This window comes from Oncorhynchus tshawytscha, linkage group LG22 (genome assembly GCF_018296145.1).
Source record: "Oncorhynchus tshawytscha isolate Ot180627B linkage group LG22, Otsh_v2.0, whole genome shotgun sequence".
Taxonomy (NCBI): Eukaryota; Metazoa; Chordata; class Actinopteri; order Salmoniformes; family Salmonidae; genus Oncorhynchus; species Oncorhynchus tshawytscha.
This window is the reverse complement of record NC_056450.1, coordinates 12,362,970-12,384,751: the sequence shown is the minus strand read 5'-3', so window position 1 is coordinate 12,384,751 and position 21,782 is coordinate 12,362,970. Positions and strand designations below refer to the sequence as shown.

At 45.8% G+C, this 21,782-nt stretch overlaps 1 protein-coding gene across 15 annotated transcripts in view; it reads right to left on the bottom strand.

Annotated features, from left to right (window-relative positions):
* LOC112221519 (basement membrane-specific heparan sulfate proteoglycan core protein) overlaps window positions 1-21,782 on the bottom strand; it is a 168,741-nt gene that overhangs the window by 65,634 nt on the left and 81,325 nt on the right. For all 15 annotated transcript variants that reach the window (XM_042303773.1, XM_042303759.1, XM_042303766.1 and 12 more), the window contains exons 13-29: window positions 21,044-21,184; window positions 17,094-17,257; window positions 16,467-16,646; window positions 15,628-15,824; window positions 15,221-15,368; window positions 14,786-14,913; window positions 13,829-13,915; window positions 13,657-13,715; window positions 13,287-13,348; window positions 12,849-12,989; window positions 12,178-12,351; window positions 11,347-11,520; window positions 10,902-11,020; window positions 10,607-10,718; window positions 10,235-10,348; window positions 9,885-10,012; window positions 8,378-8,464 (exon numbers count right to left, since the gene is read on the bottom strand). In XM_042303773.1, coding sequence (XP_042159707.1) covers window positions 8,378-8,464; window positions 9,885-10,012; window positions 10,235-10,348; window positions 10,607-10,718; window positions 10,902-11,020; window positions 11,347-11,520; window positions 12,178-12,351; window positions 12,849-12,989; window positions 13,287-13,348; window positions 13,657-13,715; window positions 13,829-13,915; window positions 14,786-14,913; window positions 15,221-15,368; window positions 15,628-15,824; window positions 16,467-16,646; window positions 17,094-17,257; window positions 21,044-21,184 — 2,215 coding nt within the window. The remainder of the gene's footprint in view (window positions 1-8,377; window positions 8,465-9,884; window positions 10,013-10,234; window positions 10,349-10,606; window positions 10,719-10,901; window positions 11,021-11,346; window positions 11,521-12,177; window positions 12,352-12,848; window positions 12,990-13,286; window positions 13,349-13,656; window positions 13,716-13,828; window positions 13,916-14,785; window positions 14,914-15,220; window positions 15,369-15,627; window positions 15,825-16,466; window positions 16,647-17,093; window positions 17,258-21,043; window positions 21,185-21,782) is intronic.

Here is a 21,782-nt window from a genome sequence, read left to right as displayed (position 1 = left end):
CAGAGTAGACACATGAAAATACACTGCTAGTCAAATACTACGCATGATGTATACACGCTACACAACAGAGCTGTCACATTATTAGCCAACAGCAACAATTTATTCATTGTGGATTTCCATTGTCCATGCACTAGGCATTCCCCAGGTCCCCTGCAATTATGAGGGGGGTTTATTTTTTAAACACTACTCACAATCACATTGGGACACATACAGCTTTGCTACACCACTTGAAAATCCACTGACTTTTGAGTATCCCAGATGCAAAAGAAGGCTAAAAGGTATGTATGTATTGGCGATGTTGGAGATAGACAAAGCACAGCCAATGCTACAACTCTCAACATGGGTCAAAATGTTGAAACCATCTCTCTTCTCATTAGGTTGCTAGAAGATGAACTGAGGAAGGTTGTGTTAAAGTTCATTTTCTATTTTAAAATAATGTGTCACCAAACCTTGATAAAAGACAGCAGAGCAGAGAGAATGAACCGGAGAATTGAAGTCTACGTGCAGAAAGAGGCATCATATCGCATCAGGATATAACACTGAGAAGCTAAGTAGAAGCAAGCTGAGGCACTATGTCCATCCACCAAAGCTCTGTCCAGCTAAAGAGCCCAATAGGCCAGGCCACCCTAGGGGAGAGCTACCCTAGCTGCTCCAGTTCTTACCTTGTCACTGGAAGCTCCACGGTTGAACAGCCAACAAACGCACAGCTTCAATGGGACTTTGGAAAAACCTGTCCAGTCTAACTTTACAGTAAGAAGCTAAAACAGTTTTTGGAAACTATCTGACCAATGCATGATGAAGCCAAATCTGGGATATTATTGAGGTCAAGAAATGGGTTGACATTTTACATGTTTCATGTTGCTATTTGGGTTATGCACAGTAAGCAAAAAATAAATAACTTGAAGTACAATCACAAGGCAGCAAGGGCCGAATGAATGCTATAAATACACAATACACCACAATCACATTTACATACACAATCATATCGATAGTCATCCAATCACAATAGCAGATGGAATTTAAACAGATTTACACCTGAACATAGGGACGTCGGAAAGCTTGGGCAAACTCACTTCAAATACTTAACTGGCAGTACTGTATAGTATACATCAGTGGAGGCTGGTGGGGGGAGCTATAGGAGGATGGGCTCATTGTAATGGCTGGAATAGAATTCATGGAACAGAGTCCATACTGTTTTGTGATGTGTTTGATACCGTTCCATTTATTCCATTCCAGCCATTACACTGAGCCCATCCTCTTATAGCTGCTCCCACCAGCCTCCACTCGTACACATATACAGTGCATTCAGAAAGTATTCAGACCCCTTCACTTTTCCCACATTCTGATATGTTACAGCCTTATTCTAAAATAGATTAAATCGATTTTTGTCCTCATCAACCTAATAATCAACCCCATAATGATGAAGTGAAAACAGGTTTTTAGACATTTTTAGCAAATGTATAAAAAAATAAAAATAGAAACACCTTATTTGCATATTCAAACCCTTTGCTATGAGACTCGAAATTGAGATCAGGTGCATCCTGTTTCCATTGATCATCCTTGAGATGTTTCTACAACTTGATTGGAGTCCACCTGTGATACATTCAATTGATTTGGAAAGGCACACACCTGTCTATATAATGTCCCACAGTTGACAGTGTATGTCAGAGTAAAAACCAAGCCATGAGGTCAAAGGAATTGTCCATAGAGCTCTGACACAGGACTGTGTCGAGGCACAGATCTGGGGAAGGGTACCAAAACATTTCTGCAGCATTGAAGGTCCCCAAGAACACAGAGGCCTACATCATTCTTATATGAAAGTAGTTTGGAACCACTGGTCACCCGTGCCAAACTGAGCAATCGGGGGAGAAGGACCTTGGGCACTCTGACAGAGCTCCAGAGTTCCTCTGTGGAGATGGGAGAACCTTCCAGAAGGACAAACATCTATGCAGCACTTCACCAATCAGGCCTTTATGATAAAGTGGCCAGATAGATTCCACTCCTTAGTAAAAGACACATCACAGCCCGCTTGGAGTTTGCCAAAGGGCACCTAAAGGACTCTCAGACCATGAGAAACAAGATTATTTGGTCTGATGAAACCAAGATTGAACTATTTGGCCTGAATGCCAAGTGTCACGCCTGGAGGAAATCAGGCACCGCTTATCACCTGGCCAATACCATCCCTACGGTGAAGCATGGTGGTGGCAGCATCATGCTGTGGGGATGTTTTTCAGCAGCAGGGACTGGGAGACTAGTCACCATCGAGGGAAAGATGAACGGAGCAAATTACAGAAAGATCCTTGATGAAAACCTGTTCCAGAGCTCTCAGGACCTCAGACTGGGGCAAAGGTTTACCTTCCAACAGGATAACGACCCTAAGCACACAGACAAAAAAAACGCAGGAGAGGCTTCGGGACATGTCTGTGAATGTCCTTGAGTGGCCGAGCCAGAGCCCGGACTTGAAGCCGATCGAACATCTGCACTGCAGCCGAGGTGAGTAAGACATATAAACGTGTTAACCCTCGCAAGGCTGCAGGCCCAGACGGCATCCCCAGCCGCGCCCTCAGAGCATGCGCAGACCAGCTGGCCGGTGTGTTTACGGACATATTCAATCAATCCCTATACCAGTCTGCTGTTCCCACATGCTTCAAGAGGGCCACCATTGTTCCTGTTCCCAAGAAAGCTAAGGTAACTGAGCTAAACGACTACCGCCCCGTAGCACTCACTTCCGTCATCATGAAGTGCTTTGAGAGACTCGTCAAGGACCATATCACCTCCACCCTACCTGACACCCTAGACCCACTCCAATTTGCTTACCGCCCAAATAGGTCCACAGACGATGCAATCTCAACCACACTGCACACTGCCCTAACCCATCTGGACAAGAGGAATACCTATGTGAGAATGCTGTTCATCGACTACAGCTCGGCATTCAACACCATAGTACCCTCCAAACTCATCATTAAGCTTGAGACCCTGGGTCTCGACCCCGCCCTGTGCAACTGGGTACTGGACTTCCTGACGGGCCGCCCCCAGGTGGTGAGGGTAGGCAACAACATCTCCACCCCGCTGATCCTCAACACTGGGGCCCCACAAGGGTGCGTTCTGAGCCCTCTCCTGTACTCCCTGTTCACCCACGACTGCGTGGCCACGCACGCCTCCAACTCAATCATCAAGTTTGCGGACGACACAACAGTGGTTCAGGATACAGCAGAGGGAACACCCCCCTATCCACATCGATGGAACAGTAGTGGAGAGGGTAGCAAGTTTTAAGTTCCTCGGCATACACATCACAGACAAACTGAATTGGTCCACTCACACAGACAGCATCGTGAAGAAGGCGCAGCAGCGCCTCTTCAACCTCAGGAGGCTGAAGAAATTCGGCTTGTCACCAAAAGCACTCACAAACTTCTACAGATGCACAATCGAGAGCATCCTGGCGGGCTGTATCACCGCCTGGTACGGCAACTGCTCCGCCCACAACCGTAAGGCTCTCCAGAGGGTAGTGAGGTCTGCACAACGCATCACCGGGGGCAAACTACCTGCCCTCCAGGACACCTACACCACCCGATGTTACAGGAAGGCCATAAAGATCATCAAGGACATCAACCACCCGAGCCACTGCCTGTTCACCCCGCTATCATCCAGAAGGCGAGGTCAGTACAGGTGCATCAAAGCTGGGACCGAGAGACTGAAAAACAGCTTCTATCTCAAGGCCATCAGACTGTTAAACAGCCACCACTAACATTGAGTGGCTGCTGCCAACACACTGACACTGACACAACTCCAGCAACTTTAATAATGGGAATTGATGGGAAATGATGTAAATATATCACTAGCCACTTTTAACAATACTACCTTATATAATGTTACTTACCCTACATTATTCATCTCATATGCATACGTATATACTGTACTCTATATCATCGACTGCATCCTTATGTAATACATGTAACACTAGCCACTTTAACTACGCCACTTTGTTTACATACTCATCTCATATGTATATACTGTACTCGATACCATCTACTGTATCTTGCCTATGCTGCTCTGTACCATCACTCATTCATATATCCTTATGTACATATTATTTATCCCCTTACACTGTGTATAAGACAGTAGTTTTGGAATTGTTAGTTAGATTACTTGTTGGTTATTACTGCATTGTCGGAACTAGAAGCACAAGCATTTCGCTACACTCACATTAACATCTGCTAACCATGTGTATGTGACAAATAAAATTTGATTTGATTTGACATCTCTGGAGAGACCTGAAAATAGCTGTACAGCGACGCTCCCAATCCAACATGAGAGCTTGAGAGAATCTGCAGAGAAGAATGGGAGAAACTCCCCAAATATAGGTGCGCCAAGCTTGTACGGTCATACCGAAGAAGACTCAAGGCTGTAACTGCGGCAAAAGGTGCTTCAACAAAAATACTGAGTAAAGGGTCTGAATACTTATGTAAATGTAATATTTCAGTTTTGTAAAACCTGTTTTTGCTTTGTCATTATGGGGTATTGTGTGTAGATTGATGAGGGAAAAAAATTTGAATCCATTTTAGAATAAGGCTGTAACTTAACAAAATGTGGAAAAAGTCAAGGGGGTCTGAATACTTTCCGAATGCACTGTACTTGCATGATTGGGCTAAATCAAATTTTACATGTACAATTTGTCCATATAATAGGGGTAATTTATAAAGTCTGCTGTGAAAGTTTCAATGTAATACTAAATACTGTATGTGTACGTCTTGAGGTAGTCTGACCCACTGGGCTAAAGGAAAATAGCACCAAACAACTCCTGTAAATACACAACTTTGAATATGGTAACTGTATATTATTTCATGATGGAGCTTTAAACATAATAACAATGTTGCCTCTACATGAAGAAGTTACTCTCAACTCACGCAGTCCTTTATAAAAAAGAAATAATTTGACTTATTCCATAGATACAAATACATAATAAAAATAAGCATAAATATCAGGACCACAAACAGATTCTTTTAGATACATGTTGAAATTTGTTCAAGTTTAAAAATATATATAAATGTACCTAATAATCAGGGATAATTTTGATTGGAATGGCCAGCCTTCCTAAAACAATGTGAAAAGAACCATCGGAACCATCTTGCTTCTGTTTCTTGTTCTTTTGGGATGATTTTTGATCGTTCCTTTGAAGTAGTTTGAGCAGGTCCAGAACATTGGACTGGGGCTGGGCTTTCTTCTTCTGTGGGCGTCTCTTGGAACTAGTAGCTTTGACTTTACTCTTCGTTGTTAACCTGGAACGCTTTGAAGAAGAGGCCGTTTTGGTGGGTGCCGACGTGGTGGTGAGAACTTTCTCGGAGTAACTTGTTTTAGCTTTTGACACTTCTTGAACTTTGTGGGACGGTGGAGCCAACTGGTATGAGTCTGGAGCAGTGGTTTCCAAGTTAGGTCGAGAGTTACCATCGTTTGAGTCGGATGGTTTCTTGACAACTGTTTCTTTGAGTTTAACATTGGGTTGAACCTTTGAATGAGGTGCAACTGATCTAAAGGCACTGTCTTTTTTATCGTTGCTCCTAGCACGAGAAGCATCCTTTCCCTTTTTAGCAGCTTCATTACGTGACTTGGACACCTGTGTTGGAGGCTTACGTTTATGGGATGGTGGTGCCAGCTGATATTTAGTGTTAGCCAGGTCGTCTACAGCTTCCCTTGGTTTTGATTGACGTGTCTGTGTTGAGAGCTTATTAGCTGTCACATGAAGCTTGGCCATCGTAGCCTTTGTTTCAGGCTTTGTTGTACTACGTGGTCTAGTGCTAGGCTTTGTCGTACCACGTGGTCTAGAGCTAGTCCTGGGTTTACTTATGGTAGTATTTTGTCTTGGGCTGGACTTTGAATTGACATTTCTTTTGGTGGATCTAGTTAATGGTTTAGGTTTTGTAGTTTGTTTGACTGTTTTGGTGGTGGACTTATGGGCCATTGTGGCTTTCTTAGCAGGGAGACGGGGCGTGGGTAAGCTATTGGGGACTGTGGCTCTAGTTTGTGACCTGGTGGTTGTGGATTGAGTCCCGACATTGGATCTCAGTGTTGTCACGGTTGTTAATTGAGAAGTCCTGAAGGAGTGTCGAATTGTGGTAACCATTGGCACTAAGGCTGTGGACACTGGTGGCAGAGCCATCGCCTCCTTAGCAGACCGTGCTCTGTGTCTGACGCGTTTCACCTTGTTCATCTCCTGAGCCAGGGCAGTAAACCCATCTATCACAATCTCCAGACGACCCTCCAGCCTTTTCAGACGAGTTTCCATGTCTGTGTAGCTACTCTCCAGTTCGCCCACCCTCTCCTTCTTCTCCAGGGTAGACTGTGACTGCAGCATCTCCAGCTGGGTGCTGAGATTGCTCTGCTGGCCCCTCATGGCCTGGATGCCCTCCCTGATGTCCAGGGTGTTGCTCTCCAACATGCTGAGGCGCTGGTTGAAGCGGTTCATGTGGAGCCTCATTAGGAACTGGAAGCTGTGCTCTCTAACCTCAGGGCTGGGCGTGTTCAGCGATGGAACCCTGGGTGGAGTCCTATTCAGGTGGACTCGGACCATGTCAGCTATGGGGGTGGTTGTGGTTGGGTGAGTAGGAGTCGTAGGGTGAGTGGCTGGGTGAGTAGGAGTCGTAGGGTGAGTGGCTGGGCGAGTGGGAGCGGGTGGGCGAGTGGTAGGGCGAGTAGGAATGGTAGGGTGAGAGGGTTGGGTACGGTGGCTGGTAGTGGACAGTAGGCTCCATGTGGGGGTGTATGGTCTTTGGCTATAATCTGTGTTCTCCTCTTTTTCCTCATCTGGCTGTTGGCTGTATTCAGTGTCCTCCTCATCATCATCATCTGGCTGCGGACTATAATCTGTCTCCTCATGCTCCTCATCTGGCTGCGGACTATAGTCTGTCTCATCATGCTCCTCATCTGGCTGCGGACTATAGTCTGTCTCCTCATGCTCCTCGTCTGGTTGTGGATTGTAGTCTATCTCCTCCTCCTTGTCTGGCTGTGGGCTGTAGTCTATCTCCTCCTCCTCCTCCTTGTCTGGCTGTGGGCTGTAGTCTATCTCCTCCTCCTTCTCCTCGTCTGGCTGTGGGCTGTTGTATATCTCCTCCTCCTTCTCCTCGTCTGGCTGTGGGCTGTAGTCTATCTCCTCCTCCTTCTCCTCGACTGGCTGTGGGCTGTAGTCCATCTCCTCCTCCTTCTCCTCGACTGGCTGTGGGCTGTAGTCCATCTCCTCCTCCTCCTCCTTGTCTGGCTGTGGGCTGTAGTCTATCTCCTCCTCCTTCTCCTCATCTGGCTGTGGGCTGTAGTCCATCTCCTCCTCCTTCTCCTCGTCTGGCTGTGGGCTGAAGCGTGTGTCCTCCTCCTCATCATAATCCTCCTCCCTCTCCTCCTCATCTCCACTGCCCTCTGGCACCACATGTTTCCTCAGGCTAAAGTTGAACACTGCCTCACCACACCCAGGCGGTAGGAAACCCTCATAGTCCTCTTGCAGGTACGGGTCCACACAACTGTCTTGTTTTCTTAATGATCAAAACATTAAAATGAGACATAGGGCAGGGTCAACTTATCAAAACATACCAAATGTTTGTCTACCCCAGTCACCTCATCGTCATCTTTGCACATCGAGTAGCAAAGAGTCGTCAAACAGACATGACATTAGAAAATAGATTTATGCCTTGCAGAGAGAATAATGTCAACATGGCCCAGGCATAAACACTGGCAGTATTAGCCCACAGCTTCTAAACCTTTTAACAAGCAGCTAAAGCAGGAGACTCAGAGAAAGTTCTGGCAAAGCAATCAAGCTAAGGCAAAGGAGAGAATGCAAAAGCCATGTGACAGAAGGTTTTCTCAGGACACAACTACAAGTCCAAACACGGAAAGACTTGGTTTCACCACTTATTACTTTTCTTGTCGTAAAAGCCAGTAACACAACTCATTATGACACGTGTAATCCCATGGAACACCAGACACATTTTTAAAACAAAAATGCCCATTGATAAACACAATGTCCGTTTGCCAAGCGCATTAACACAACCCAGATATTGACCGCTCAAATAGCATAAAGAGCAGTGCTACTGCGGAGACCAAACCCGACCCAGAGAAACCTTTACTAACTAACTGGAATGGGTGGCGTTGGTTTGAGATTCGCTTCTCCCACACCACTCCACGAAACACTCACATATCAATCATGACTGGTGGGAGAGACTGGTTGAAAGAGGGATGCAAATCGGACAGACATGCTACTATACCCGTTTTAATAAAGGAAACAAGTGGGTGCCAGACTAGTCACCTCTGCTTTCCGTGCTTTGGCCAGCCCAGCATCCCCAGACCACTGACCAGTAAGGCTGGAAGGGTTAGGTGGAGATGGAGCGAGTCTTACCTTTCGCAGCGCCGGCCGGTGGAGCCAGGTGGACAGTTATCACATGTCGGCTGACCGTCCGCATCCTTGTAGCAAGACAGAGAATACCTGCAGGGAAGGAAAATACTTTCATCGGTCTTGTAAACCAGTAGACAACCCTACTCTGCATTCTAAATATCAAGGTTATCGCTGACACAACAGTGCGAACTGCATGATCAGTCAATGACAGATCAAATGTCTTTACAAAGAGCAGGTTGACCACAGAATGAACTTTGATCTCTATGAGGTTGACCCATCAGTTAAATGTAGTGTTTTATAAGTAGATGAAAGATGTTTTTTTGAAGACAATAAGTCTGGAGCTTGTTCCAGAGACATTGATCCATCTAAAGGTGTAGTTCTGTTCTGAAGAGCAGGGGTTACCAATTTTTTTCACTCAGGGCCCCACTTCCAGCATTGGGGAAAATCCTGCGAATAATCATGAGAATTTTGCAGGTTTAAAGCTTATTTCCTACAACTCTACACATTTTGTCATTAGGTCCAAAGAAAATGTTGCAGTTTTAAAGCACATTTTCTTGCAGTTCTATACATTCTGCTATGTCTAATGTGTATTCATGTGATATTACAACAATATCTATGGGCTAGAAAACCTAATCCTTCCATTCCGCCCCTCGCACCCCACAGTTTGGGAACCACTACTGTAGAGCATTGGTTCTCAACTGGTTTTGCCTTGGGACCCAAATTAAAACCGGTTGTCTCAGTCACGATCCAATATTAACATTGTCATTTTTTGTTGTTGTATTTTTTGTATTTTACCCCCAATGTCGATCTTATCTCATCGCTGCAACTCCCGAATGGGCTCTGGAAGCGTCCCCCGAAACATGACCCGCCAAACCGTGCTTCTTAACACCCGGCCGCTTAACCTGGAAGCCAGCCGCACCAATGTGTCGGAGGAAACACCGTTTCCGTTTCTTTGGGCGACTGCCAGCCACAAGGAGTCGCTAGAGAGCAATGAGCCAAGTAAAGTCCCCCTTGCCGGACGATGCTGGGCCAATTGTGCGTCAACCTATGGGACTCCCGATCACGGCCGGTTGTGATACAGCCCGGGATCGAACCCAAGTCTGTAGAGACGCCTGTAGCACTGCGATGTACTAGGGCCGAAAACTACTTTTAATAATATATTTTTTAAGTAATTGCAGCATTTCTTCAAGCAGATTCTTGATGAATAATAATAATTTACAAGGTCACTAGTTTGAGACCACAAAATCAGCCAAATCCACCGGAATAGAGCTGCCAATATCTCTTAATACCGTGATTGAAGAAAATTTTTACAGAGATTAAATTATTTAATGAGTTTCTACCACTTTCAAGCAGGTTTTTAGTAATCTAGTTTAAGTTCAGACCGGAGTACTTTTTCATTTAAATAAATACTCAGAGACACTCGACCCATTCAAATGCTACCGCGACCCAAATTTAGGTCGCGACCAACCAGAATCGCTGCTGTAGAGTACATGAGGAGGAGTGAACTCACTGGTTGCTGGGGGAAGTGCCAGGGCAGGGGCAGGGCTGACAAGCCTGAGGTCCGTCCGTCATAGGGTTGCCGTAGAAACCTGGCAAACAGCGCTCACACCTTGGGCCGGCCGTGTTGTGAAGGCATTGCTAAAAAAGGGAGACACATGAAAGGGAAGAGAGAGAGAGTGGCGGATCCATCCATGGAACAGTGAAATCCTATTATGAGCCCATGTGTGTTCGGAACCTGTTTCCACATGTTGGGATTCGCCATGAAACCATTAGCGCATTCCATAGCAGACTTCAAAGCCAAGTGCAGCTGTAGCACTGTACTACTGGCATACATTACAACCGGAGGGTGGAGCGACTTACCAAGCACGCGCCTGTCTCCAGGTCACAGCCGCTGGCGTGGCCGTTACAGTCGCACCTCTCACAGGTACCCAGGTAGAGCCCAGAGCCTGTACGGGTGTAGCCCACATCACACTCCTGCATAGAAACAGATTGAAAGACATGGGAAAACAACACGGGCCCGTGGAGTGGAAACAACGCATGCAGCACAGTTGACTGTCTTGCCGTTCCATTACAGCTCTAAGAGTCCCACTCTGTGTTTCTTTCCGAGACGTCTACAGTACCACGGAACAAAGTGAGCACACTGGAACTTTACAACTCGAAGAGGTAACAGAGGAGGAGCTATAAGATCGGGATGTACAGTACATTGATTTTTGTGGTATGTGTGTGCTGTACCTGACATGATGGACCATTGTAGCCCTGGGGACAGGCACACTCCTCCACTTCCAGGGCCCGTTCGTTGCCTGTGGAATGTGGCACTGCAATGTCCATCCGGATGTCTGAGAGACTGAACAACAGACAGCGACACAGGTGAGGCAACAACAACAACAACAACAACCATAACAACATCAGCCACATGGGTGTTTACAGTAGAGCCTACTGAGAGCTGTTTCCTAAACGATTCTTAAGAATCCTAATCATGTGGAATCATTCGGAGTGAATCTCAACAGGGCACCTGGTTCGGTTTTACCTGGACTCAACCATGTTGACAGCGTAGGTGGCTCTGATCATGAAGACTGTAGTATCAGCTAAGGCCATGAGGAGGTGTTCACGTGTGCAGGGCTGTCCATCAGCACGCCTCCATGCAGACTGGAGGAAACACAAGGAGAGAGAAACGAAGCTCAGTGCAACACTGCCATGGCAAACTCAGGACTGGAGTTGGGATTATAGCTATAATTAGGTCATGGTAATCTAATTAGGTCATTTAAAAAAAGATCATCAACGAAGACAACATGGTATTGTATGTTGATGTTAAGATTACAAACAGTTAAGAATCCGTCAAAAAATAAACACTCGAGCACCTGAGTGCACACACACACACACACACACACACACACACACACACACACACACACACACACACACACACACACACACACACACACACACACACACACACACACACGGTGACCCACTTCTCTGAAGGTGACAGTGACAGTGGCGGGGGGGAGGGGCTTAATCTGGGAGAAGTGTTCCAGGAAGATGCCGTTGCCTTGGAGAACCACGTCTGGCTGTCTGTCAATCACCAGGGAGCGTTGCCGGGGCTCGTAGTGCACAGTGTAGCGCAGCTCCCCGCCGTAGGCTGTCACCTGGCAACAACATGTCAGAAAGAGATGTTCAAGATTCTAGAACAACCATTCTCTTAACTCTACTGGACGGTGGAAAGGTATTTCACTCCATGAGACTCTAAAGCTAGCCAGGTCACAGGTCACATGATGACATGTGCATGACCATGAGAGCTTAGTAGAGAGCTTCTCTTCATGTAGCCTCTATATTTAGCCTCTATATTTTCCACATGTTGAGAGAGCATGTGGACGGTGACATCTAGCATGACCACATTTAAATCACACCTTGCTTCCAGAGGGAACACTACTCAGTAAAAAATAAACGTGGATGACAGTTTCTCCTGTCCCTATAGTCTACTCTCAGGGTAAGAGGAGAAATACATGCAAGTGTAAAAAAAAAGAGTCAAAGCCTCCAACCACTCATCTCTCCCCTTGTCTCTCATCTCCCAGTCTTCCCTCTCATCTCCCCGTCTTCCCTCTCACCCCTCCCCGTCTTCCTCCTCTTCCCTCTCTCCCCCGTCTCCCCTTATCTCCACTCGCTCTCCCCTCTCTCCCCCTCTCTCCCCTTATCTCCACTCGCTCTCCCCCTCTCTCCCCTTGTCTCCACTCTCTCCCCTTATCTCCACTCTCTCCCCTTATCTCCACTCTCTCCCCTTATCTCCACTCTCTCCCCTCTCTCACCTTGTCTCCTCTGAAGCTGTCTGGTAGGACCCAGTAGTAGATGTCCTTGGGGATGTCAGAGAAGGAGCGGTACGCCACCTCCGAGGAGCCTCTCTGAGCGATGCCGTCTGTGATGGTTCTGGTATTGGCTCCGTTGGAGAGGGAGAAGAGCTGACCATTCACACCGCCACGGACCTGGGGGTCACAAACACACTTCAGACCCATGACACCTCTCCTCAAAGTACAAGCTAAAAGGGCGGGGGTACATTAAGACAGGCTCAATGCACTGCTGTGGTTTGGGACGTGCTTGTACATTCCTTGTATTTCCTGACCCCTAAAGTGTCTGCACTACTTATCCCATGAGCTGTAGAGCATGCTTCTTCAACGCACAGTGCTAACACACTTGATTCAGCAAATCGTCAAACACCATGATGAGCTGATTATTTCAAAGTGCGCTGGTCCTTCACACCCAGTGTATCTCCAGGACCAGAGCTGGAAACTCCCGGCTTGCAGTAGAAAACTGTTTGTCTGTTGGCTGACTGTTAGGAGTCAGTATAGTATGGTTACTCCCATGCTAGTGCGTGTACATTCCTTTTTATTTTCAGATCCCTAAATGTGCCCCCCCAAGTCCACTAACTCCCATGCCCTATAGAAGTTGTGTGTGTGAGTGCTAGTAAGGCCGAGCCACTGACCTGGTCTCGGCTCCACGTAGAGCTGACACACTGCTTGGTGACGCCCATACAGAAGCACTGCAGACAGCCCTCTGGGTTGTCCTCCGTCAGGTGGAAGGAGCCGCTCTTACACTCGTCACACTGCGACCCCGCCACGTTGGACTGCAACGCACAGAAAACATCAGCCACGCACATCTGCCATGAAACCCTGGCTGTCCGACCGGCTCATCAGTCACTGTCTGTAATCGTAAAGGATGACTGTACAACGGCAGCTAAGCTAAACGGGCTCAGGTTTATGACTGCCTCTATGAACTGACAATGGTGTTCAAGTGTCGGTGATTGAGAGTGTACTCTTCTACTATGGCATATCAAAACTTCTACATCTAATATAAAGTACAGTAGGCCATGAAGTACAGTAGGCCATAAAGTACAGTAGGCCATAGCAACGTAGTATGTTACCTTGCAGGCGCATGGTCTGCTGTTGGAATTCACTGTTCCTCGAATATCACACTTTGAGTTTGCTGAAGGAGGGAGGGAGGGAGAGACAGAGGGTGGGGAGATGGATCAACACCTGGGGGTGCTCCACCAACTCTAACCCCTTCACAATCACTCGACATACCAGGCCAATGACCACACCTTCTCAGCAGATATGATTGATGTTAATAATTACCCTGGGTCAAGACCAGGGCTCTTAAAGGTAGGACATAAAGCATGGTATGCACTATAAAGCAGAGTCATAATTTATATGTACAAATGTCTCGGTAAAACTGTCCAGGTGAATAACTTTCCTAACACATTTAAGCCCCCCAAAGAAACAAGAAACACTCACGGGTTGTAAAACATTTGCCATTGGGCTGCAATGGGTTACCCTGATACCCAGATGCACACCTATGGGTAAAAAACAAACACTTCCATCAACATCTTTTATAACTATTCCATATATACTAAAGCTAGCATTTCTTTAGAGAAGGAGGTAAAAGGGGAAAATGTCACTTCCTTACTTTTCACAGCGACGGCCGGTATAGCCTGGCGCGCAGGCGTCGCACGTGGCCTGGGAGTCATGGTCCAGGAAACAGGTGTCGGAGAACCTGAGGAGTCAGAAACAAACGTCACAGGATTTGGACATTAATATTTACAGCTGCCAGTTAATGGGTAGCGAGAGGGGTCACAAGTTGACAACACCAGCAATGTATGAATAAGCCCAATGCTCTTCTGGAGTGCTTAGTGAATCTACCCAATATGGATGTAAACCTGCTGTGTGAAAAAGCTCTTTCCATCTCTCTGTCTCTCTCCCACGGTGTGTTTGTCTGTGTGAGTATGTGTCACACAGGCTCACACAGGAAAGCTACTCCGATTTTTTAAAATATATTTTACCTTTATTTAACTAGGCAAGTCAGTTAAGAACAAATTCTTATTTTCAATGATGGCCTAAATATAGCTAACCAAGCTACCAATTACGTCACAAGTTAAGCTACACTAAAGTTACCCTTAAGAAAAGTATAGTTACTTAACTAAAGATACTTTGAAAAAGTAGTTCACTACATCCAAAAATGATCATATGTAAATCTGAAATGTCAGACTGCAAATCAACAGAACAGATCACTATGTGGTCATATGCTAACAGAATGTAGAAACGTGCCTATTAAACACACAAACTATGTTTCAAGTGAGAATTAGGCAGGTCTGATGCCAAGAGAAAAAAAACAAAAAGAAAAAAAATGATTGCCTACTTCTTGCAAAAAAAGTAGTTTGTAGTTCCAGTAGTTAGCTACACCGCAGCATGGCAAAAAAGTGATTAACTACTGAAAACACTACCTAGATTTGAATTCAGTTCAACTACCGCCAAACTACTGGAAAAGGTAGTTAAATTACTATTCGAACTACATGTAGTTCACTACTCCCCAACTCCGGTGTACTGTATGTGTGTGTGTGTGTGTGACCTCATGGTGACCCATCACCTGCGGGATGTCTCAGTGTATGGGCAGGGACAGGGCTTGCAGTCATCGGGGCGACCTCGCCTGGGGTCACCGAAGTAGCCTGGTCTGCACTTGTCACACTGAGGACCTTCAGTGTTGTGCTGACAGCTCTGATGGAGGGAGAGGAACGTAGTTCAGTTACTACCTCTATATTATGTACACGTGTCCACAGGTCATTAAACAAATAACGTGCAGCAAATGACTGGTACTTTTGCAAACAGCTACTACAGTCAGGTTAACAATTCAGCCACTGACTGTGAGAGCCACCAACTCAATGCGTTTGCTAGACATTCGCGACACTTGCAACATATTCAATTTACAGCTGAATGACATCTAGGTTGAATACAACTTCAAAGCTTTGACATTCACAGCCAGGCTTTAGTATAATGATAACGTTGTGTTGTGAGGAGTCCTCACCAGACATTGTCCACTGATGGGGTCGCAGGCGCTAGCGTGTCCGTTACAGTTACATCCAGCACAGGATCCCAGGAAGTTCCCCCCAGACACACGCTCAAAGCCAGTGGAGCACTGTTCACAGGACAGTCCTGAGTAGCCAGGGGGACACCTGGGAGGAACACACACCATGGAAGCCATTACAACTGTCCACAGAATCTATCCTACAATTCAAACACAATACAATACAATGCTATGCTAATTGATTTACCGTATACCTACAGTTGCAAGAACTAAAAGGTTCTCAGCACTCCTCCTCTTTTTTGTCACGGTTTAAGTCACTTTTTAGTGCCCGTGACTCTATGGAGCGATAACAAACAACATCTAATTCAAATCTTAACCTCGGCTGAAGTCAGTCTATGGGATCTCACCTGCACTCCTCCACATCTTTGGCATTGTCATGGATGTTGTACTCCACAGTGGTGGTGTCCATGACGATGTCGCTGAGCGCCACGCTCACCATGTGGTTGTCGTAGACGGTGCGGATGCTAATGCTCTCCAGGCTGGCCAGCGTCATCATCAGGTCCTCACGGGACACCTGGCGACCCGACGAGTGCTGCCAGTTGTCCTACAAGAACACACACAAACCATCGGAGGTCAGACATTGATCATGATCACACACAGCCCAGAAGGCTACATTTAAAACAATGGTCATTAACTGCACCATGGAAGGTTTAGACAGCAAAATGTCAGCCAGTATAGGATCATAGATAAGACGTAGACAAATGATCTTAAACCACTGATCTTATACTGCTGGGATCATCAATTAGATTCAGCAGATTTTTTTCTACAAATAATTTGTGGACTGCAATTTGACCGCAAGAAAGCCCTAATAGATCATATTTGACTAAAACATAATCATTTCAAACCTGGCTTACATTCGTATACGATCACATACTGTATATCTCTATTATGTGTGGGAATACCTTGGAACAGATTTCCAAAATAGAAATCAACTGGAGCTGATTTGCTGGTATTTATACAGTATTTTATGTCTAACAATAAAAAACAAATGTGTGTTTTGGGATGGGTCCAAATAAAATCGCCCTTGGGATAAATTTGGCCCGTGGGCCGCCAGTTGGGGAACCCTGCTATACTGTACAAATAAGGACTAGAGACAGTTACATTGTTTTGTTCATAAAGAGCTTGACAAAGTGTATATGAACCAAACTAAGCTAAAAGTGGGGAGGTTGTTGGCAGATGGACCCACCTCAGTAAACTTTATCTCCTTCTGGTTGACCTCTCTGGAGGGGGTGGGGTTGCCCCTGCGGTAAACCAGTCTCTGACCGTTCCCGGTCAGGACCACGTCTGGTTTCTCCTCAGGCTCAGTCTCGCCACGGGCCAGCGTGTAGCGCACCTTGTACTTCAGGGACCCTCCATAGGAGTCAATCTAAATAAACAGACATTCAGCCGCCGTATTCATTTCATAGTTATATAAGCCAGACAAAGCTCCGACGAAGGCTGTGAGGCTGAAACGTAAGCCATTAATAAGAGTAACACAAGCAGTGTGGGGGAGCGTCTTCCTTTGAATATAACTTAAACATTTCTGACACACTTTCTGTGTGCTGACACTTTTAGATGTGCATTTAAATATCTAATTCATATAGTAGGTATCTTGCTGGTGTAAGATCATTTCAACATGATGTCAAGGTTAGTCATTGGAGAGACAAGGGTTATGTTCTCCTGCTCAGAGGTTACTGATGCATGCCAAACCATACCAACGCCTGGATAGGCCACATCCTATGGTATAACCATTGGTTGATGCATGCAACACCTAAACAGGGGAACACGGCAAAAGTAGTGCAGAGCAGGAATTGATGTAGTGATGACGCCGCACCTTGTTTCCCAGGAACTGGCGTGGCAGCGTCCAAAATGAATCAAGGATGAGGAAGCGCCGTGATAGGTCGACTAGCTGGAACTCCTCTTCCTCTGGGTTGATGAGGAGCTGAGTGGAGGAGAGAGGAGGGGTGCCCGGCCGAGAGGGGTAAGTCACGTTCACTCCTGGAGTTAGGGGGGGAGGCAGGGAAAATTAAATAAGAGTTATGACATTCATGCAATAAACAAACGTTTTCATGCTTAACACCTCTTAAATGGGGAGCCTATTAGATTTGTTTTATTTAATTCAGTCTGGTATGAGAACGGTAGCCTCTATCTGCAAAAGCAGGGTGTCTGCAGACAGCTTGGTTATCTTAGTTATTGATCAGTGCCTTAAAATCTTTGGTGGGACTTACTACCATATATGGGCATACGAATCTATAAGGGCAGGCCCGAGCCAATGACCTCATTTCAAGACGCCTGCTACCTACATTCCTGTTAGCATTGTGAAGCATAAACTAAATAAACACAGAATACGTCTATACACACCGAAAGACACCGAAAGCCGGAACTCCTCAGATCATGAGGGCGGTCTTATTTGTCAGCCTGTGACCTACCGTTATTGATCTCCAGCCCAGAGAGTCAAAATGCTTATTTTACACAACGTTTTCACCAAACAGCTTCCAAGGCAAGCTTCCATTTGGTCTGTGTTTGAGCTATAGCTACATGGGGGGGTTATGAAATGAATCCTTGGGTTGATAGGAATCTAATGTTATCTGATGATGTGTGACTTAATGGCAACATCGAATGTCCACCGAGTGACTTGGCGCATTAAAAATATGATGTTGCCTGCTTACGAGCCGACGGCATCCATTACACAGGGGATTGGCTACTACACCACCTTGGCAGTCTTGTAGCCAATGAGATAAGCTTTCCAGGGATATGCAGTGGACCTGGGTGGGACAGAGCAAGGCCTAGAACATTTAGTGTGTACTATTGAACACTTTTTGTATTCGGCGCATGTGACAAAGTTTGAACTATTGCTACCCGGCTCAGAGATGAGTTGCATAGAGCACGCTACATTACATTGTAAACAGATTTCATGGCTTTAATTTCATGGCTTTAGCATAAAAGATGGCTTCTCAAAAAAAAAGGGGGGGGGGAAGAATATTGAACAGGAAGCTAAAAAGAAGGCAGCTATGAATAAGTATACCGACATAGAAGCTTTGAATCTAATACTGGTCGGACTCGGATCAGGGGAGCGATTTGGACAACGAGGATTTTGACTCGGCTGACGAAGATTGCCTTCTAGAAGGATTGGATCCACTTTAAGATCTGTAAGTAAATTATTTTCATGACTTTATAGAGCTAATCTACTATATGCACTTCATATTTTATAAGTTGTCTGCTTTTCATGGTTTGAATTTAGTTTACATAGGCCTATGTAACAAGTCATTTCGATGTTAGACAATATCTACTTTGGAATTATAAACTCAGCAAACAAAGAAGCGTCCCTTTTTCAGGACCCCGTCTTTCAAAGACAATTCGTAAAAATCCAAATAACTTCACAGATCTTCATTGTAAAGGGTTTAAACACTGTTTCCCATGCTTGTTCAATGAACCATAAACAATTAATGAACATGCACCTGTGGAACGGTCGTTAAGACACTAACAGCTTACAGACGGTAGGCAATTAAGGTCACAGTTATGAAAACTTAGGACACTAACAAAGCCTTCCTACTGACTCTGAAAAACACCAAAAGAAAGATGCCCAGGGTCCCTGCTCAGATGAGCAGTGTGATAGTGCCTTAGGCATGCTGTAAGGAGGCATGAGGACTGCAGATGTGGCCAGGGAAATAAATTGCAATGTCCATACTGTGAGACGCCTAAGACAGCGTTATAGGGAGACAGGACAGACAGCTGATCGTCCTCGCAGTGGCAGACCACGTGTAACAACACCTGCACAGGATTGGTACATCCGAACATCACACCTGCGGGACAGGTACAGGAGGGCAACAACAACTGCCCAAGTTACACAACAAAAGCACAATCCCTCCATCAGTGCTCAGACTGTCCGCAATAGGCTGAGAGAGGCTAGGCTGAGGGCTTGTAGGCCTGTTGTCAGGCTCAAAAAGCCACATTTTTTGCCCAGATGGCCACCAATTTTTAAACCCTTGTATTGGTCAGCCTGTTGCGTGCTTTAGTGTGTGTGTTCCCAAACAAGGACCAGTTGCGCCCTGAGGCGGCTGGATTTGGTGGCATTTGATCCAAAGACAGATCCAAAGTCCCTTCCACCTGGTGGCTGACGAGATATGTTGGCATGACTGCCATATTGCATCTCCATCCCAAAGCCATTGCTTGGAAGTGTAGTTCGCCAGACTGCCAAGAACCTTGCAGTCATCCAGGTCAAGGTGGAGAGACATGGTAGCGATGACACCATAGGCCTGGTTGATCTCTGCACCAGAGAGGATGCTCTAGCCAGCATACTTGAGGTCCAACATGTACGTTGCGGCGTGTATGGGCTTCAGGCAGAAGCCTTCACGCTTTTTGATGTATTTCAGAACTGCAGTTTCTTCTGCTTGGAGCAACAGTGAAGTGGGCAGGGCAGTAGGGATTTCTTCTCTTACATCCGCGAGCAAAGTCTGAACATCAGACAGGATGGCACTGTGTCCCTCAATCCGTGCAATGACTACTGCTATAGGTTTCAGGTATTTCAGACTGCTTACCACTCTCCCCCCCCAAATACCACATCCAGGAGGATCCTCTTGATGGGGCTGTCCATATCGGCAGACTGATATGGCCATTCCTGGAGAGACTCCTTCCCATCCAAGAGACTGTCCAACATTGTGGTGCTCTTATTCTTATTCTTCTCACTTTGCTTGGTGAGATAGATTGCTGCTATAACTTGATGACCCTTCACATACCTAACCCTTTCCGCCGCTCTCTTGTCGAGTGTATCCATTATTTTCAGTGCCCTGATGTCCTTGAGGAGCAGATTCAAGGCATGAGCAGCACAGCCAATGGGTGGCTCACATGAGGGTCGGACTCCTCCACTTTAGACCAAGCAGCCTTCATGTTCGCAGCATCGTCTTGTCACCATTGCAAATACCTTCTGTGGTCCAAGGTCATTGATGACTGCCTTCAAGCTCATCTGCAATGTAGAGACCGGTGTGTCTGTTGTCCCTTGTGTCTGTGCTCTTGTAGAATACAGGTTGAGGGGTGGAGATGTTGTTAATTAATTCCTTACCCACGAACATTCGACCAGCCATCAGAGATGATTGAAATACAGTCTGCTTTCTAACACCAACACAATGTTTGAGTGAGGTTGACATGGTAAAAATGGTTTTTATAGTGAACAAATAGCATTTAGGGATTGCAAATATGTAATAGCACTAGAATGATTTAATTTACAGACATATACCACTTTAGGGACACTTGGAAGCGTCCCGTAACCACACCCGACACCACTTACTAAAACATCTGCCCATTTCTAGTTGTTAGGTCTATCAATCAAATTTTTTCCCCTTCTGATATTGTTCACATGTTATGGAAGCCATCTGATGTGTGTTTCCAGCTCTAGTCATCAATAATTCACTTATAGCTTGTCAATGAAAGATGACTTCAAAAACAAACAAAAAAACGGTGTGTGCTTTGATCTTGTGTGTTCTGAACTATGTAACCCCTATCTATCTTCTGATCATTTCCTCATAATCTCCCAGATGTCTTCTTTTCAGATATACCACGTTTCCGCATGTCAGAATCATGTAATTACACATATCAGTTACTTTTGGGTATGTCTATTTAGGCGGAAATCTACACTTTGCCATTACGTTTAAGAGGTTAAAGACCTTTTTTATGTTCAGTAAAATCAATTACACATGTCTCGACTTTTTCGCAAAATGTTTAGTTCAGAAAAAATGACATCAATCATGACGTGTATGACAGGCATTAGTATTTGGTGATGTCCAGTACCTTTGAAGTCGTCCTCGTCAGTGAAGCGCAGATTGATCTGGTTTCGGTAGCGTCCAGTGTTCCCACAGTTCTTGGTGATGCCGAAGCAGAAGCAGGAGATACAACGTCCCTCCACACTGAAGTGACCGTCGGGACAGTTTCCTGGTGACGATGAGAGAGGATGACAAAACTGAACGAAAGGACAGTACGGTGCAAATAGAAGACATTAAACAGACATAGAACAGGCAAATGGATGCAGACAGATAACATTTTAGGCATTTCATATACTCACAAAGCCATTTTATTATTGAAATAATTCATTATGTGGTCTTTATACAGTGTTGTGGTGGCACATTCCAGGGAAGAGTAGTACACAATACCTGATTCCCACTAGAGCCAACACAAACCATACCCTGCTGGCTCTGATCTTTCCTTCTCACATTGTCCTTTCCAGCATGGTTCCAGCAGCTATCCTTTCCAGCATAGTCCCAGCAGCTATCCTTTCCAGCATGGTCCCAGCAGCTATCCTTTCCAGCATAGTCCCAGCAGCTATCCTTTCCAGCATAGTCCCAGCAGCTATCCTTTCCAGCATGGTCCCAGCAGCTATCCTTTCCAGCATAGTCCCAGCAGCTATCCTTTCCAGCATGGTTCCAGCAGCTATGGGTCCCAGCAGCTATCCTTTCCAGCATAGTCCCAGCAGCTATCCTTTCCAGCATGGTCCCAGCAGCTATCCTTTCCAGCATAGTCCCAGCAGCTATCC